General features: G+C 44.0%; 1 protein-coding gene across 1 annotated transcript in view; it reads left to right on the plus strand.

Annotated features, from left to right (window-relative positions):
• Nucleotides 1–7390: 7390 nt before the first annotated feature.
• The window catches only part of mybpc1 (myosin binding protein C1), a 33155-nt gene continuing 20764 nt past the window's right edge, over nucleotides 7391–19781 (plus strand). The window contains exons 1-6 of the mRNA XM_077006795.1: nucleotides 7391–7651; nucleotides 14841–14858; nucleotides 16102–16170; nucleotides 17132–17392; nucleotides 18673–18756; nucleotides 19525–19575. Of these exons, the coding sequence (XP_076862910.1) occupies nucleotides 7630–7651; nucleotides 14841–14858; nucleotides 16102–16170; nucleotides 17132–17392; nucleotides 18673–18756; nucleotides 19525–19575 (505 nt within the window). The 5' untranslated portion in view covers nucleotides 7391–7629. The remainder of the gene's footprint in view (nucleotides 7652–14840; nucleotides 14859–16101; nucleotides 16171–17131; nucleotides 17393–18672; nucleotides 18757–19524; nucleotides 19576–19781) is intronic.

Raw genomic sequence — 19781 nt, forward strand, 5'->3', positions numbered from 1 at the left:
TCTTCTATTACAGTGAACCCTTATGTTCATTTTTCAAACAAAAATAAACTTGTTTGTACTTTTTGTGTCAGATTAACTCTTTGCTCTTGCTAGTTATTAACATGATATTGTTATATATCATGTTATCGGCAGAAATCATTTAATCAGTTATCAGATTCCATGTTCACACAGCTGACATAAATATGTACGAGTATATAGGCCTATGAGTATATACATGAGTATGTACATGATATACATGAGTGTATGAGTATAAACATGAGTGTGTACATCAGTACATACATAAGTATATGAGTATATACATGAGCATGTACATGAGTATATCCAGAGATGGGCACTCGAGTGAGTGACTCGAGTCGAAGTCGCACTTATATCGCCTACAAAGACACTTTAGACTTGACTTGAAACTCGTCCCCAATGACTCGTCCAAAATAACTCGTGAACAATAAGAGACGCAGCCCCTTTTCTCGTGACGTTTCACAACAAGCTTTATCACGAGCGGGAAATCGGAGATAAAGCGTCAAATGTAAATAAACGAGGTTGCCATGACTATGGCTGAAGTAGCGCACGTGGAGCCTGCAGGGAGTTTAAATCCTTGAACAAAACCGAAGGACGCAACGTGTAAAGAATGTGGAGAACAAATTAAAGACTCTGAAACACCACATCAAACTTCATAAACACCTAAAACACACCCGGATATGTTCGCTTAGTTTACGTTAGTAGCTCCAAATAGCGTAGTGGGCACTTGTGAACAAACATCAAATATCACAATTTTAAGTTAACTGTATATAAATTGAAGTGTTTTACTCGCCATAATAATCGTTCTGGAGAGATAAATTAATGTGTAAATTAATTACGTGTGTAAATTAATGTTCAAGACTCTTTTGACATGATGGGAACCTTTTCCCATAATATTTTTCTTTACTTTGACGCTCTCTAACAGATGTTTGTCCTCCAATATCGCCACCATGTTAAGATCGTTTTACACCGAAAACAAAAAACCGTCGCGGAGCGAAAATGAGTGATGCTTTCTGTACGGGTTTTCAGCACGCAAAATAACACCGTTGTTAGTGATATTTACATATTTTTCATATGGGATTTTTGCTGAAATATAGTTTAAATGTCATTCTAAGACGGGAGCTTACATGTTTTTTGGAAATGCTCTACGGTATTGGCAATAAGAGAAAGTACACAACATGGAAGTGGCCAATAATGGGGGCGGCCGACAGGAGCTGTAATATATAAAATAGGTATTTTCCATCTCCTGTCCCTAAGCTTATTCTGGTGTTGACTTGAAGCTTGACATAGACTCCAGCCTAAAGATTCGTGACTTGACTTGGACTTGTATTTGTTACTGACTTTTGAACATCTCTGGTATTTACATGAGTATATTTACATATGTATGAGTATACATGAGTATATACAATGTATAATACATGAATATGTACATGAGTATATAAATATGTACATGAGTATATACATGAGCGTATCCATGTGTATATGAGTATATGAGTATACACATGTGTACATGAGTATACATGAGTTCTATGAGTATATAGCTTAAATGATATATGAGTGAGTATATGAGTATATACATGAGTATATGAGTACATATAATATAGCGTCTGCAGTGCTGATCATAACAGCTATTGATTTTATTTACTTTTTATTTCTTTCTACAAACATAAATATTATAAAATATATTCATGGATCATATTAGTTAAACACAATGATCCCAAAATAAGTGAGTTTGGATTGCAGTAAGGATTATGTGTAAAAGTATAAAACAAATAATATAGTACATGCATAATATGGTAAAGATCAGATATAGTAAAGAAGTAAAATTTATTTAAGAAAATGTAATAAATAAAATAGAAAACATTATTTATTAATTATATTAATTAAAGCAATAGCAATTACATCTTTTATAATAGGGATTTAATGATCATATATTTTCAGACTGAAACGTTTGTCACAGGTGACATCTTGCCATGACAAAAACCAGATCCAGAAATGGCTTGGTTTTCAGATCATCTAACCTCTGACATCTGGTTACAAAGTAAAGACAATATGTCGGTATACCAAGACTGACACTCAGGTAGGGTGAAGATGAAGCCTAAAGAAACACAGATGAATCTGAAAGAATGTAATCAAGTAAACAGTGATGCCTCTATGTGGAGCTGTCCTACTGAACCTGGAGCCCTCCCTCACGCTCCCTCACGCTCCCTCACACTCCCTCACGTGTCTCCACTTTTGTCTCCACTTTAAAACGCAGAGAACAGAGGTGCTTTGTATTTTCATGTTTTGTTGTCTAATGTTTTACTCTCTGAAATGTATCGAGGCAGTGGTGCTGCTCTCTGGGTGCACTATGGATACGCCCACCTGTTCGTTTTTCCCAGAAGTCCCTTCAGCTCTGGGTGTTTGGGATTCCTCCCCCTCAGGTGTTTTCAATTCAAAGCAGGAAGTAAGGGGACTGGTAGGGGAGTTTCCATCATACGGGGCTGCACAGCTACGCTGCTGGCCGCTCTGCCATTTGCTTTGCCTGCTGAACGGCAAACGAAGTGTGGAGGATGTATGGGGTGTATGGGGATGTGTGGGGGGTATGGGGATGTGTGGGGTATGTGTAGGGGTGGGTTGGGGTATGGGGATGTGTGGGGTGTATGAGGATGTGTGGGGTGTATGGGGGTGTATGGGGATGTGTAGGGGTGGGTTGGGGTATGGGGATGTGTGGGGTGTATGGGGATGTGTGGGGGATGTGTAGGGGTGGGTTGGGGTATGGGGATGTGTGGGGTGTATGGGGATGTGTGGGGGATGTGTAGGGGTGGGTTGGGGTATGTTTGGAGATGTGTGGGGTGTATGGGGATGTGTGGGGTGTATGGGGATGTATGGGGTGTATGGGGATGTGTGGGGTGTATGGGGATGTGTGGTGGATGTGTAGGGGTGGGTTGGGGTATGTTTGGAGATGTGTGGGGGTTGTGTAGGGGATGTGTAGGGAATGCTTGGGGGTTGTGTGTTGGGGTGTGTTGTGATCTTGAATATGAGTGGCAACAAAAGTCTGCAAAAGCAAATCTAATTATGGTCATGTTTTCATTAATAAAATTACAAATGTAAATGTTAATAACTGAAAGGCAAACTGTTCTAACAGAAAATGTTATTTAAAAAATTTTTTTTTTCATTAATATGAAAAAATATTTAAACTTTTGCAGTTTTCACCATTTCCTTGAACAATCTTGAAGAATATAGAAGTGAATGTAAAAGTAAATGTTTTACAGTATGAAAAGCAAATATAATTATTATTTAAATGTAATAATAAGAGTTTCTTGTTTAGATAACATATAGATTCATATTCAATAATTAAAACAGTTTCACTGTATGTTTACAAAGAAACAAAAGCAGAAGTTCTCTGTTGCATAGCTAATTTAATCCCAGCAGGTGGCGACATTTCTAAAGTTATTTTCCCCATCAGATACTTTTCCCATACGCTTTAGTGTGCCTGGGTGTCTGTGCATGTATGAGTCTGAGAGTATGCATGTGGATGGGCTTTCTTTGGGCGTGTGTTGATTAAATGTGTGTGTGTGTGTGTGTGTGTGTGTGTGTGTGTGTGTGTGTGTGTGTGTGTGTGTGTGTGTGTGTGTGTGTGTGTGTGTGTGTGTGTGTGTGCGCATGTGTAATCTGGTTTGTGTGTAATCTTGTTTGTACTTTTCAGTGCTTGGTTCTGTTTTGCTCAGTAATCATTGGTCCATGCTGGTTCAAACATGGCCCTTAGACATTGGTGTTTTATGGAGCAGTAGCCGGTAACTCATGGAGAGACATTCTGTAAATGAACCATTTCATTATCGTTCTTTGCCATATGTCCAACCACTAAGCAGAAACAGACCCAGGTGTAAGCGACTTTTCTAATCCTCTTTGAGTATATACACTCACCGAGTACTTTTTTTAGGAACAACTCCTTGTAGCTAGACTCAAAGTCCATTTCCCACAAACAGACTGTAGTCCATCTGTTTATATGCATAGTTTGTTGGACACCTTTAACCCTGTCCTTCAATGGTGAGGCCACACACAGGACCCCCACAGAGCAGGTTATGGGTGGTGGATCATTCTTAGCACTGCAGTGACACTGATGTACTGATGATGTGTTCCTACAAGTAGATCAGACATAGCAGACCTGCTTGGATTTTTGAACAGCATTGCTACTTCACTGAGAATAGTCCACCACCCAAAAACATCCTTCCTGCAGTGTCCAGCAGGCATCTGACTGCTAATGAGCATGAGCAACATAAAACTGCTCAGCAGTAGATGTTTGTCCATCTACAAGATGGACAAACAAGGAAGGAGTGTCTAATGAGTGGACAGAGAGTGGACAGTATTGAAAGTATTGGAGCAAGGCCCCTAACCCCCAGCTGCTCCCCAGACTCTGCTGCCGGCAGCTGCCCAATGTGTTCACTCCCGATGGGTTAAACACAGAGGAGAATCTTCCTAAGTGGATGAATAAAGGTTCTTCTTCTTTGTCTTCTAAAAGGTCCAGCAGCACTACTGTGTCTGATCTACTTGCACCGGTACAACAAACATTAGCGCACCATTTTCACCATGTCAGTGTCACAGCAGTGCTACTATCCAACACCACCTGCTCTGTGGGCGTCCTGTGGGTGGCCTGACCTTTGAAGCACAGGGTGTCTACCAAAGTATGCAGAGAAACAGCTGGACTAGAAACTGTGTTTGTAGAACTATACAGTGCTTCTTTATGGTAAGTGGGGCTGATAAAGAGCTCAGTGAGTGCAGAGTAAGACTTCACTATCTTTGCTAGGTGCCTTCTAGGGAGCATCATTAGCACGATATGACATTCGTGCCTTGAGGAGCCTTGCATACTGTGGATATAAACACTTCATAAACAGCTGCCCAGTTACCCCAGGGAGCAGCACAGTAATGTGACTTCACTCCTATATCTTAGGACTAGACATCTTCTTCTTGTTCAACTGATTTTGTTGATCATGATAATGGAAGGTTTGTCAATTTATGATAAAGGTTTTGATCCCTTATGGCTTTAGGTGAGGGATTGGGGTCAGTGGGCCATTAAAACCGGCCCCCCTATTCCCTGAGTCACTCAGAAAAGATCTCCACACAGGTGCCCGACAAGGCCCAACCAAGCTGGGGCCGCTCCTTCTGTCCTGCAGGGGGGAGGGGTCTCTATTTATATACGTATTGTCCATACCCTCAACGTTTGGTCACAAAGTTCCAATGTGACCGCTGCTTCCACAAGAGATTCTTTTTGTTATTTCTTTTATAATCAATTTCTGTGCTCTCATTCCTTGTGTGTATGTATACTTCTGTGTACCTGCATGCACATGCTTAAATGCTTGCCAGCAGAGGGCGCCAATGCCACCCATTCCATTCCAAGCAGGTGAGCTCATAGCTAAATCACCAGCGGGACATGGGTGCTCACCAGGCCTCCAGTCATCCCAGTGGTTTTGTTTGCTCTTTGTAGCATAGCCACGTGATACGGGCCCCATGCCCAGCTCCCAGCCTGGAGCCTGCTTTGGGTTATAAATGGTCCAGCTAACAGGAGCGCCTGTCACCAATAAAGGCCACATAGCTTAAAGTTGACCAGTCACCCAACACTGGACTGGTGCGCTGCCAAGATCGGTTCTGTCAGCAGGTCATGTGTCAGCTCAGTAAAAACATCCCTGTCAATGAGGCAATATCTCACGATGCAGCAAACGGAACCATCTGAGATCATCACAGTGCCCCATTTACTGGCTTTGCTGTCCTCTTTACAGTGGGCTTTCCTTTTTATAGCATCCTTTATTGCCAAACACAGATTTGTTGTCCTGGATAGAATGGCATTTACCATTTGGTTTAAATTCCTTTGCACTTCCCATCTGCCTTGAAGAGTCTATTTAAGGAGAAATGTGTGAAAATGTGATACACCAGTTGTCTTCACTGACAGGAGCCTGTACTCTGTTGTTACACCTGAATGTTCAGCAAACAGCCACATGATCAGACATCAGACATTCCAAAGCAACTCACATGAAACTTCCTCAGATGATAATCATGTGGTCATTTTCCTTCTCCAAGAAGATAGGGGGATGAGCACAGCGTAGAGGATCGTTCTTATTGGGCCGCAAAGGAGAAATTGACAAAAGAGATCCTGTAAATATTTTTATTAAATGTACAGTTTAATGGACATTCCCCCTACTAATATTTGAACTGACATTAGCTACACACAATACACGTTTCAAAGATTTTGGCTTTCTGTTTAAGCAACCTTGTCATTGAGTATTTAGTACTGAGTACTGTGGCTGTCATTTTGTATTTAGTACTGAGTACTGCTGTCATTATGTATTTAGGTCTGAGTACTGTGGCTGTCAGTTGACTGTTTCTTGGCCACCTTTAAGTGTTATGGTGGCTTTTGTTCTCAGCACCTCACAGCCTCAAGCTGAGTGAATCTTCACTGCACCTATTAGAAACTGGGAACAATGGTGTTAACAGCATAATTAACACACCCAGAAACAACAGCAAGGTTTCCTTATCATTAACCTCTTTCTGTGAAAGATATGTCAAATGTCAAGGCGTTCTATGTTTAAACTGTGAAAACATTGCACAGGCATTTACTGCCAGAATTGTTTGGTTAACCACACTTGATCTCTATCCAGCTGGGATTACATGGTGATCTTGGCAGATTCTTGGCAGGTCTGTAGAGAGAAGGTTTCCTTTGGTGCACACTGTGTCCTAAAAACACCCCAAAGCGTTTGAGTGAAAGGGCTTAGGCTTAGACTCTGAGAACCCTGGAGATCCGCCATGCCAAATACTGTCCGACGAGTGTCATTCACAGCTCTGTTGTCTTATCACATGTTGATCCCCCCCTAATACAACCCCTCGCATCTGTTCAGGTAAATTATGATGTCTCTTTCGTTAGAAGGTAGACACAGGGCGTTGAAGGTAAATGTGTTCTCAGTCCTCAGACATGTTCACTGATACCCATGAACTTTCTGCCCATGCCTTTACATGTATGATGTTTCCCACGTGTTAGTGAGCCTGGAAACTGGATGTTCATCTCTTCATGTCCCACTCAACCCCCCCCCCCCCCCCCCCCCAAATTCCCTTTTTTGACGAGGCTTGGGACACTTGTACCATCTGCAGAGCTCTCGTGCCTCCTCTGCAAGAGCCCATCTGTCCACCACAGGCCGTAGCACGTCTGAGACAGGAGAGAGCCGCCCCCTAATTCCCTGCACAGTGGGTGGGTGTTGTGAGTGGGGGCTGCTAGGGTGATGAGAGAGAGAAAGATAGAGATAGAGATAGAGAGAGAGGGGGGGGGGGGGTTCATGGATGCTTTCAGCCGCTGCACTCAGAGGGACGTAGGAGTGGCCCCAGCTGAAACTATATAAGCCCTTTTAGTCCATCCACCCTAGTTCTGTCCCTTCTTCACTGCTGTCCCCCTCAACGAGGGACCCTCGCATGCAGGCCGTCTCACCAACGCATCATCAGCTCCACCACCTTCCTCCCTACGCACCCCCGGCCGAAGACCCAGACACAGACCCGCCATCTCACCTCTTACCCCAACGCTGAGGCAGGACAGAGGGCCCCCAACTCCTGTAACCCTCACCTGGAGACCCACACAGAGGAGCACAGCTCGAGATGCCAGAGCCAACTAAGAAAGGTATGCAGCATTCACGCATGCTGTTCCTGCACCAGCTCAGAAACATGATGTCAACGTGTAAAAAAAATGTGTATCGCATGAAGAAATCAATTAATACAGTTACGTCTATATGAAGTGGTGATATAACCTGTCTGCTTTCTGGATTACTAAAATATTTCATCACATTTGATCGGATTTCTAACTTCTCTCCACAAAGAGTTGTGATTAGGTCATTAATAATCAGTGATGCTCAGGACACATAAGTCAGCAGCAGTCCGTTATAGTAAATAGTTATAGTAAAGAAACATTTAGACTTTTTTCAGTTTTGACTATAGACCTCCCTGTGTGTGCAGTCATTTTGCTGCAGTTCTGTGCAACTGGTGCTACTCAGAGGCAGGTGATCAGGTAGAGGGGTGAGAGAAGGGGGAAAAGGTGGTGTTGCTAACCGCACGGGGCAGGCGTGGTGTGGACGGCCTGCGTCTGCAGGTGGGGGCTTGAGGGTGGAGGCTTGCCCCACAAACAGTGCCCTGCACCCCGGATCATCGGGATGACGCAATCCGACAGGGCTGTGCAGGACTGGGCAGCTGCTCGGGAAGACACTCATATGTCAGGGGTGACGCTGCTGTCAGGTGTCATCAGCTGCTGGGGTCTGATGGGTAACCGGACACACCGTCGTGGCATTATGTGGAGCAGTCGGGGGGAGACCCGCCTTTCTCCCCACTGCCTCCTGTGTGACATTCCTGCGGGACCCTGTAACGGGGTACGTGCTATTATCAGTGCACCCTTTCCTCTAGACCTGTCACTCGCTAACCAGTAGGTTGTGTATTTGTCCTTGACGGGTGAGGTCGCTTCACAAAATAACATGAAGTTGTCACCAGTGAGTGACCCAGGAGGAATGAAGCATTTTATTCACCGTCTGGTCGTCTGCTCTTCTGCTGCATATGCTGACATGATCCCCTTCAGCTCGGGATATTTTCACCAAAGACGTCCCCGTGGATCGGGACAATGGGGATTACGTGGTGGAATGGGGGGGATTAGCAGGACCGCCAGTGTGATATCTAGTTATTTTGATGATGCACAAACGCAGCCAAACCCAACGGCATTGTGTGGGGACCAGTTCTGTATATGCAATAGGCATACATGGGTGTAGGAGTGGGTGGTGGAGCAGTGGGTGGGGCGTTGGGTGGAGGAGTGAGTGATGTCCCATGAAGGGTAACTTCATAATGACTAATGATGGGTGATGTGGCTGGGCTGGAAGGAGAGGTCAAGGAAGAGAGGGAGAGAGAGAGAGATGGAGAAAGGGAGCGAGAAATGGAGAGGTAGAAAAGGAGAGGGAGAGAGAGATGAGAGAGGGAGAAAGGGAAAGAGAGAGAGGGAGAGATGCTTTCTGGACACGGCTGTTGGATTTCTCTGTCATTACTTTAGTGTGCGGTTAAAGTGTGGGTGGAGTTTAGGTCGCCCCAAGATGAAGATGCCAGGGTTGATCACAGGCAGGATGAGCAGTGTGTGAAGACTGAGGCCCTGGGGAACTGGACCCCGAGGCCTGGGAATAGTTCAGAATGAGCAGACTTTTAATCCCCATTCCTCTGTCTATCTCTCTTTCACTCTCTCTGTCTCTCTCTCTGTGACACACACATGCATATAATCTGGCTTGCTCTCTCTAGCTCTTTCTCTCTCCTCCAGTTACTCTACATCTCTGACACGTTAGGAATCCTGGGCTCGTTTGTTTGACCTTCTGCTCTTGTGCTATTCGATTCCCTGTCGAAATCAGTGGCGCAGGTCCTAAAAAGATCCAGAAATATAGATCCATGCAGAGAAGCAAACAGAAAACGATACCAAAACATAGGTATCGTTTTCCATAAACGTCATGTGTGAGGACACGCGCCCTGGACATCAGTACGCTCACCAGGGGCATTGTTTCAGCTGCGAGACCCCGGTCTTCCTTTGGGAGGCGCTGATTAGGGAAAGCCCCTGTCAACACTGCCTCTATTTACAGGCATCACTCTCACTCTTTCCGCTGCTACCGACGCCGTCGTCTTCTCAGGCCAAGCTGGCTCTCGTAAATAATTCGCTCCAAACATAATCAACACTTCAACACCCATGACTCCATTGCCGAGCTTCTGCTTGTCCTCTCTGGCTCCACTTATCTTCAGCATTGTCTGCTGTTAGATAAACGTTATCCTTAGACATCTAATCCCTCTTACACTGATCAAGACACAGTGACCAGTCACGGTCCATTGAGCTGTAATGGAATGACATCAGCATGGAGCTGAACACCGTTCATCAGTAAACAGGCTTTGCATTTATAAAAAAAAGTCTATATTAAGCGTTTGGGACATGGACAGCCATGTGGCTCAGGAGACTGAATGAGCTGTCTCTCCTCACAGCGGCAGCAGGGACAGCTGAACATACCTGCAGCCAGCCTGGCTTGGCCCACATGTAAAACAATCCTTTCATCTGCTTGCCACATAGAGACAAAGGGAATTGTGGGTAGCACTCTACAACGGAGCACTCTGGGCTGACATCTTTTTTGGCAAAAGGGTCACAACCAAATGTGAATAAAGTGATTCCAAGCAATGCTACTCACTACTGCCTTCTAAGGGGGTGAAGTGCTGGGGGAGGGGGGGGGGGGGGGGAGTGGAATCCCAAGAAGGCTTGGGCCTGAATGAAGGTCTGAAACTCTTAGCATCAAATATAACATCACTTGAGCAACCATGATTCATCTCATCTTGGTTGGCCAGCATGCCAGCAGTGATTTTGAAAGCAGATTCCACTTTTGTTAAGAAAAAACACACAAAACCACAGAGAAAAGATTAGAGGGAAGACGAGGAAGATAGATGGTGAGGTAGAGAGACAGTGAGCGAGAAAGACAGGGAACAAGAGAGACAGGGAATGAGAGAGACAGAGAATGAGAAAGACAGGGAATGAGAGACACAGGGAACAAGAAAGACAGGGAACGAAAGAGACATGAAGCGAGAGAGACAGGGAACGAGAGAGACAGGGAATGAGAGAGACAGGGAACGAGAGAGACATAGAGCGAGAGAGATGGGAACGAGAGAGATGGGGAAAGAGAGAGACAGGAAGTATATGGCTTGAAATCTGAGAGATGTCAAAAATACCCACTGGCTAAAGGAGGACATATCACAGGTGTTCCTGGCTCTAACTCCACCATGTTCTTTGCCCAGCTGAGGGGCGTGGGAGTGGCACAGCCGTGCTGCATATCTCGCCGGACGCTCAACAAAAGGAACCGGTGTGCTTGGCAATGGCCACGGCTGGCGCCATCCCAGACATCACAGGGGGCCGGGCCAGAGGTGGGGTGGGGGGATGCCTGGTGTTGGTCAATACTGACATCATGTAGCATGTCTTTAATACCATAATGCCGCCTGACCTGTAAGCAAACAACCGCGTCTCTAGGGTGGTGTCGTCACTGCTGGCCTCAAGAGGGTCATGTGGAATGTTTTAGATTGACCGTGCCCCTATTCTACGCCATCATTTACAGCATGATGTAAAATTCTCAGTTTACAAATCTAATGGTTAAGGATGACTAGAACTATCAGAAATGACTTTTAGATAATCTGCAATAATCATTGATAAAACATCATGCTCCAAATCATGAGTAGTTTCAGTTGATGAATGTGATTGGTGATGTGGTTGGCCACCTACTTTATACCTTATTTCCTAATGCAGGCTCACACAATACATAGCTTCATGAGCATACTATGGTACAGTCTAAAATCATGTTTCAAAGCTAAATTATCTAATGGTTACTGGTTATTTTAATATATTTTCTGTGTGTAGGGTAGAACAGTTCACAATCAAGGATTTAAAACAACATAACACAACATTAAAGAGTTAGGTTCTTTCTCAGAACCACACTCTGCTGTCTCTAAATAATGCATCAGGACTCATAATATGACTTCACCATCCTGAGATATGTCTGGGTTCTCTGGTGCAGTACTACCAGTCTCTGTGGGTTCTCTGGTGCAGTACTACCAGTCTCTGTGGGTTCTCTGGTGCAGTACTACCAGTCTCTGTGGGTTCTCTGGTGCAGTACTGCCAGTCTCTGTGGGTTCTCTGGTGCAGTACTATCAGTCTCTGTGGGTTCTCTGGTGCAGTACTGCCAGTCTCTGTGGGTTCTCTGGGTTCTCTGGTGCAATACTGCCAGTCTCTGTGGGTTCTCTGGTGCAATACTGCCAGTCTCTGTGGGTTCTCTGGTGCAATACTGCCAGTCTCTGTGGGTTCTCTGGTGCAATACTGCCAGTCTCTAAGCCCTCACATCGATTGGGGTTCTGCCGACTCTGCTCCCTTCATCGCAACACTTGCGATGACTGTAATGCTGTGTGAATGGTGCCCTCTACAGGCAGCTGAGATATACTGGGAGTCCAGGTCTATGCGGCAGTGCTGGGCTCAGTTAATCACCTTACCTCACGCTGGCAACGAGACTCATGAGACACTCCTGGCCTTACTCGGCATAAAAGCTTTGTCGTGATAACCAACAGAGTCAGGTTTATTGCTTTGACTGTATTTGATTTGTTGCTGTGGTAATAACAACATAAAAGCTTAAATCTAAATAGCTGAGCCCTCCCATGCTATTTTGATAAGCCATTGAGATGCGCTAATAGTTAGATTAGCAACCCTATGAAAAATATTTTAAGGGTGCCCCCCCACCACATCTCATATGTTGGAAATTTCTGACCTTGAATGCCTGAGTGTTTTTTTTAACATGTTGACCTACCGCCTCTTGTTCTAGCATTAGATATTTCTTAGAAATAAGCGGTGTGGTGCCAGACAGTGCTGAGAGAACTGAAAACCTAAACTGACTCCAGCTAAAGGTTAGTTACTGAGAGTGAACTGACAGAAAAGGTGTTGAAAAATGAGCGGTTTGTTGTTTGTCAGCCCATCAACTTCATGGCATTACTAGCTTATGTGTGCTCGTCTGCAGTCTTATGGTATTGATGGTGTTCAGGTGCTGTTTTGTGTACCAGATGTATGGAGTTGAGACTGCTGTAATACTACACTACTACATTTACATTTACATTTATGGCATTTAGCAGACGCTCTTATCCAGAGCGACTTACAAAAGTGCTACGTAGTTGCTTGGAATCTCCAAAGTAGTATAGATTGCACTGAACACAAGGTACTCTAAGCTGGAAAAACCACTAGACGATAGTCATATAATACCTAACAATTATGCCAAGTCATTATTATACCTGAATATACACATCACCTGAGGAAAAAGACAGTAAGCAATTCCTACTACTACAGATGGGAAATATGTCTATACCATATACACTTGTGTGTTTATGTTGACATTATTCCTTACGTTTGTTTCGGTGATTTGGGACCATACTATGGCGTCAAAATGGACCTAAAATTGGTCCGCCCACCCATCAAATCAGGTCCAAAATCAAAAGAGAAAAACTTTCATTTACATTTACATTTACGGAATTTAGCACACGCTCTTATCCAGAGCGACTTACAAAAGTGCTAAGTGTTTAGTCAGAATATGCATCTCTATCTAGTATAAACAGGTTTAAGTCCAAACTACTCGAGCTCAAGCACTGCCATAAACAGTTGCCAGTGCTGATACCTAGAAAGAAGACAACAAAATATAAGATTAGACACAAAGAGCAATACCTAGTAAGACTAAAATACCTACAAGACTACATGCAGTATGAGTGCAATAATTAGCAAGTGTTCCCAGAGATAAAGTGCAATTATGATTTATACCAATGCTTTAGTAGATTAGTGCTTATAAGTGCTTTACAAAGAGATGGGTCTTCAGTCTGCGTTTGAAAACAGAGAGAGAGTTCGCTGTTCGGATAGCCAGTGGAAGTTTGTTCTACCATCTGGGAGCCAGGACAGAGAAGCATCTTGTCGCGTGTCTTCCATGAATTTTGAGGGATGGCGGGTCAAGCCGCGCCGTACTTGAAGCGCGAAGGGCTCGAGGTGCGGATTGACTCTTGATCATTGCCATAAGGTATGAAGGAGCTGGTCCATTTTTGGCTTTGTAGGCAAGCATCAGAATTTTAAACTGCGAGCAGCCACGGGAAGCCAGTGAAGGGAGCGCAGCAGTGGAGTGACATGAGTGAACTTGGGTAGATTGAAGACAAGCCTTGCTGCTGCATTCTGGATCAGTTGCAAGGGCCTGATGGCCTGCAGAGGAAGACCAGCCAGGAGCGAGTTGCAGTAGTCGAGCCTTGAAATGACAAGAGACTGGACAAGAGACTGGACAAGCACCTGGGAGGCCTCCTGAGTGAGGAAGGGTCGGATACGTCGGATGTTGTAGAGAAAGTATCTGCATGACCAAGTCAGGTTTGTAATATGGGCAGAGAACGACAAGATAATGGGTGTGGAGTGAAAAGAGGAGAGGACCTAACACTGAGCCTTGAGGGACACCAATAAGGAGCCTGTAAGGAGCAGATGTAGACCCTCTCCATGTTACCTGGTAAGAACACCTCTCTAGAAAGGACTCAAAGCACTTCCATGCAGAGCCCACGATTCCCAAGTCAGCGAGGACAGATAGGAGGATCTTGTGGTTCACCATGTCGAAAGCTTCTGGAGGCGAGAGTGAGACTGAGAGAAGCGCGAGCGAGAAAAGGTGCAACGAAAACGAAAACGCGTGCCAGTTTGCTCAGCTAGTTGCTCGCTGTGTGCGGGGGGCATTAGGACCTATTTTGACGCCATACGCAGTGACGTATCACACAATATCTGAGCGGGAAATCGGAGAGAAGCGTCAAATGTACACAAACAATGATTCCATGGCTACAACTGGAGTACCGTCCTTTGGAGCTTTTGGCTATATGGAGTTTAAGTCCTTGGACATAACAGAAGGACTGCAATGTGTAAAGAATGTGGGAAACAAATTAACGACACTGGAATACCACATTAAACTTCATAAACACCTAAAACAGGCTCGGATATGTTTGTTTAGTTTACATTAAACACAGCGTCTGTACAGATATATAAAATACAGGTATTTTCCATCTTCTACCCCTAAACGTTAACTTATCCTGTATTAACTTCAGACTTGACTTGAACTTGTATTTTGTGACTTTTGAACATCTCAGGGTTTGTTTCCATTAAAAAACTAATTTAAGCATGCATGAACTTCAAATATAAGTCTACACTTTAAACCTTTCTCTCTCTCTCTCTCTCTCTCTCTCTCTCTCTCTCTCTCTCTCTCTCTCTCTCTCTCTCTCTTCTGCAGATGAGAGTCAACCTGAAGGTGAGTAATAAAATGGTTGCTACACTACCTTTTTCCTGAGGAAGGAAGTTGACATGTGAGTCTGTTAGTTAAAGTAGATTTGTAAATGAGCAAGCAGGTACCATTCAGCTGACCACACCTCAGTTATGATGTCCTCAGTTACGATGTCTCCAGTTATGATGTCTTCAGTATTCTGCTTCCTGGTTAAAAACTGTCTGCTTTGAAAACAGCCAGACAGGTAATTTCTGTCTTCACCAGGATTTTGTTAGTGTGGCAGTTTTTTTATGGAAATATTTTGCATTAATTTTCTAATTGTAAAAAACTGAGAAAACCTGAGAAATCAGAGAAGGGCCAGACTACTATAGACCAAGATACCCACAACAAGATTCTCTAAACTCCTCAAAACAGTTCCAGAACAAGAATAATAGTAACCACTTGGAGTGACTCTATATGCATTTAAATATGATGGTCATAACTGGTTGGTGTAAATGCACAAATATGGCCTTGCAATCCTGCCATTCAAGCCAGCCACGAGTGTAAATGAGTTTGTCTTGTGATGGAGAGACGTAGAGGCGCTGTGATGATGGTCAGGTACCACCAGCTGATTCTGGACTACTCATTCAGCTGATACTTGGAGATCATGTGACCACAGAACTGGTACTCAAGGCCCAATTCCAACACAAGGGCCAGAAGGCAGCAGTACTGGCTCACTGGAGCCACTACTCCCGTAGATGACACTGCCAATAGGACTAGTTCAGATGACACATTGCCCAATCTTTAAAAGGGTCAGTATGAATGAGTACAATTACAAACATGGTCACCAACTTTCAGGTACTCTATATGTCATTTGACCTCACTGACCTTTTCCCACATGCTAAACCCCTTCTTTCTGATTCTGAGATCACACTGTGGTCATCGAGGGTAGACGAAGGTTTTGGTAAAGTTCTTCCCTTGGGCAGAACTTCTAATTCCTCTTGAACTGGTTTAGTGTTTGTGTGTATGTGCGTGTTCACACTGTACCAAATGCAGTCGTGTCTTGTGTACATGTGTAATACGTAAACATATAATATGCATACGTAATACACTAAATCCAGTGTGTAAATGTATTTATGTGAGTATGTCCTTTGTGTGGTCATTGTTGAAAGTGTGTGTGTGTGTGTGTGTGAGAGAGAGAGACAGAGAGAAAGATGTATGTCTGTATGCTGACGCTTCACATGCTGTGAATCCGGCGCTTGCATTCCCGCTGTGTTTGTCACACACTCAGAGAATGTTGCACCAGGCACTGGTGAGGCTCCGCCCCCACCTGAGATTGCCCTTGAGGTGTCTCCAGCAGGTAGGTGTGGCTCCTCCCCTATTCCTCCCTTTCATGGCTCCTCCCTCACTCACCCACAGCACCTCTCCTTCACGTGTGCAAAGGGTGTCCTGGATCTTCACGCTGATGGCCCACCAAACTTGATCACCGTGTGCTCAACATGATCTGACCACAGGCATAGTCTTGCTCTCACTAAACACAATACATGCATAAACTTACAAAGACACACACACATGCATGCACATCAACACACACACACACACACACACATACACACACACACACATGCACGGATGCAGAAGCAAAGCCACGCCCGTTCCACTGGCACTAAACCCCACCTGAGCATTATGATTTCATGCTTTGCTTTATGGATGTGGAATTACACTGAGTTGGAAATGAGAAATCACCTCACACACAAGGTACAGTATAAACCAGTAAGCAGAGCACCTCCAAACTCAGTCCCTGGCCTGCGTGGTTGTCCTTTGAAGATCACATTGGCATATATGTAAAAGTGTCAGTTGTAGTTAAAGCTAAGGTTTCTTTATTTACAATTTCACCCCACCAAGCTTTCTGAGTTTGAGTTATTTTGCTTATTGGGATTTGATGTATCATAGATGTGTAGTACAATGAGTAGATTTGCAGTGATTTGCAGAAATTGTTTCACATTTGAATAAAAACTTCTTATATCTCAAAACTAATCAAATTTCATGTTTTCCTAAAATGGCAAGACATTTTGTCTGCATTTCAAATACAATTTAGAAAATCTAATCTTTTAGAAGTAATCTAAAAACTCTGAATCTAAATCTGCTCTAAATCTGCTCTGGTTCCATCTATGGCACAGAGAGATGTTTGCCTGTATATACAGCTGTACACAGCTGTCTTGTCAGACTGCTGGTGTGCTGGTGTGTGTGTATATACAAGTGTGTGCAGTAGGGCTATAAGCTTTCTGCTCTAGCTGGCTGTGTTTGCTATGCCTGTGCAGAGGCTGCAGCGGAGGTCAAACACCCAGAGCCCATAGTGACTCTACCAGAACAAGAGCCAATAGCACCTGAGGTCCTAGAGCTACAACCAATAGTAACTGAGGTTACTGAACAACAACCAATAGTGGCAGAGATCACTGAGCCACAGCCAATAGTGACAGAGCCAGTAGAACATGGACAGGCGGAGCCCGAGGCCACAGGAGGTGTTAAGGTGTTACAGGTGTGTGAGGTTGAGGACACTGCCCCGAAGCCCTCTGTCCCTGGTGAGTACTGTTAGTCTCTGATCTAACACATTCAAAGCATGATTCATAACATTGCTGTCCCATATATTATTTATATATACATTATATTTATATATATATATATATATATATATATATATATATATATATATATATATAATGCATGTTTATTTATTTATAATATAATACATTTGATTATATATATTTGATATTATATATGAAATTATGTATATGAAATTATATATATATAAATTTTTATCCTCTAGACAGCAATGATAAGTCTTTTTTCATGCACACCTGGAATGTCAGCAGGGCATGGATCAGAGACATATACACTTATAAACCTTTTGTCATTAAAGTAATTTAAACAGCAAAGTAAAGATCACTTGAAGAGAAAAAACCTTTCTAACTTTGCTTTGCTAACCTAATTTGTTATTTACATTTCCAAATACTACTAATTCCAGCAGATACAAAGGTCTGATGTACTGTTGAATATTGGACTATGAAAACCCCCCCATAGACCTCATACTGTATATGTGAACTCAGACTCCAGCAGCACCAATGAGCCCCCCCTGGAATTTCTCTCTTTTCTGGATCCTGGACTTGAAGGACATACTAAGCATCTTATGCTTTGCTTGCAGCTAAGATTGTGGTGTAAAAACAGAATCATGGATTAAACTTGTTTTTAAACCATGTTCATATACATATGTTTTGCATTTTGACTTACCAAAACTGTTCAAATATTTATCTGTATTATCAAGCCATTTTTACATAAACACACAAACACACATGCATGCACACACACGCATTCACACACACACACACACACACACACACACACACACACACACACACACACACACACACACACACACATATATAAGTGGCTATATTTGAAGAAGATCTCAGGGAGTAACTCAGGGAGTGGTGTGCTGGTGTTAAGAATTGCATTGTAGAACACAAGGTCTCTGTCATCCATCCATTTACAGGTCTCAGGTCTGTTAATCATGTCTTGTCACTCCAAATGAGAACACATGAAGTAGTGGGATGTGTAAACTATGATGTTTATATTGACTAATATTGATGTTTAAGTTACATAAAGGTTCAAATCAGCACAAAGGTATTGTATTACAGTATTTTGCATGAGAGATGGAGAGAAAGAGTGATGAGTGATGGAGATGAGGAAAGAGCATGAGAGAGAGAACGAAAGAGTGAGTGAGTGAGAGAGAGAGAGAGAGAGAGAGAGAGAGAGAGAGAGAGAGAGAGAGAGTGCTAACGTCCCCTAGCCTTGTCCCACTCAGCAGCACCTGTGGGTGAAGCAGTGATGTCTGCTGATGCAGTGCCGGTAGTCTTGGTGATTCCCCCTCCTTCCCCTCCCCTCCAAGGTCTGGCACTGCGTGAGACCCCCCCCCCCCCCCCCGTATATGTATGGCCATCCTCCGCCTGCTTGAACGTCTGTGTCCGCGTTTGTCTGGATTTACGCGAATCAGCGTATTCTGCGTTTCTGCGCTTCCATGTTTGGTGTGTGTCCAGCGAAGACCTTTCCACCCTAAAGAGAGCACTGCGCGTTCCCCTCACGCTGCATACATGTTTGTGCATAAGCTGGATTTGTTACGGCCAGTCCTGTGTGTGGCACCACGCGTGGCACAAGGGGCTGTGTGCAGGGCAGCGTTCGGGTTCACATGGTAGTGAAGTCTGCTGTTCTTAACATCGCTTCATCCCGTCTTATATTTGGGCTGTAGTCTGCATTGCTAATGGTTCCCTCTGGCCAGCTACATCTTATTCCCCAGCACTGTCCAAGCCCCCACACGGACTGCCATCTGCTCTGGCATTTGCTCATAGGCAAGCATGTGTTTGTAGACACAGAATCGCTGGCTATGCACACGCTCCCTCTCATTTCATACTGGACGCACACATACGTGTGACTCATATTTCCATTCAGCTCCGTATAAATGTGTCCATAAAAATTTTTTCTTGCTAATTTCACTGCCACTGTGCGACCAGTGTGTGACCTCACCAGCTCTCTCTTCCATCCGAGTGAGGTCACATCTGATGTGGCATCGCCCATTTCATCTGCTTGTGCATGCTGCGCTGGTGTAGTGATGGATATGGAGCTCAGTGACACGTAGATCTCCATTACACCTTTATTGCAGATAAAGATGACGATATCACTGCCAGCACTCCATCACCTCCTCCCCCATCAGGTTGGTAACCATAGAAACCCATCCACATTACCATGGATACAGATAGTGTACCTGTATTATATCTGGTATGACAGAGAGAACCAGTGAAGAGCTTATAAAGAATGAGAGATGGGAATGTTGTGATGGGTGTTAGTGAGGATGTCACCAGCTAGGGAACAGTTTTGGTAGGAGATTCAGAGTTAATCCCCATTAATAACAGTTTGTTT

Source organism: Brachyhypopomus gauderio, chromosome 5, assembly GCF_052324685.1.
Source record: "Brachyhypopomus gauderio isolate BG-103 chromosome 5, BGAUD_0.2, whole genome shotgun sequence".
NCBI classification, from domain to species: domain Eukaryota; kingdom Metazoa; phylum Chordata; class Actinopteri; order Gymnotiformes; family Hypopomidae; genus Brachyhypopomus; species Brachyhypopomus gauderio.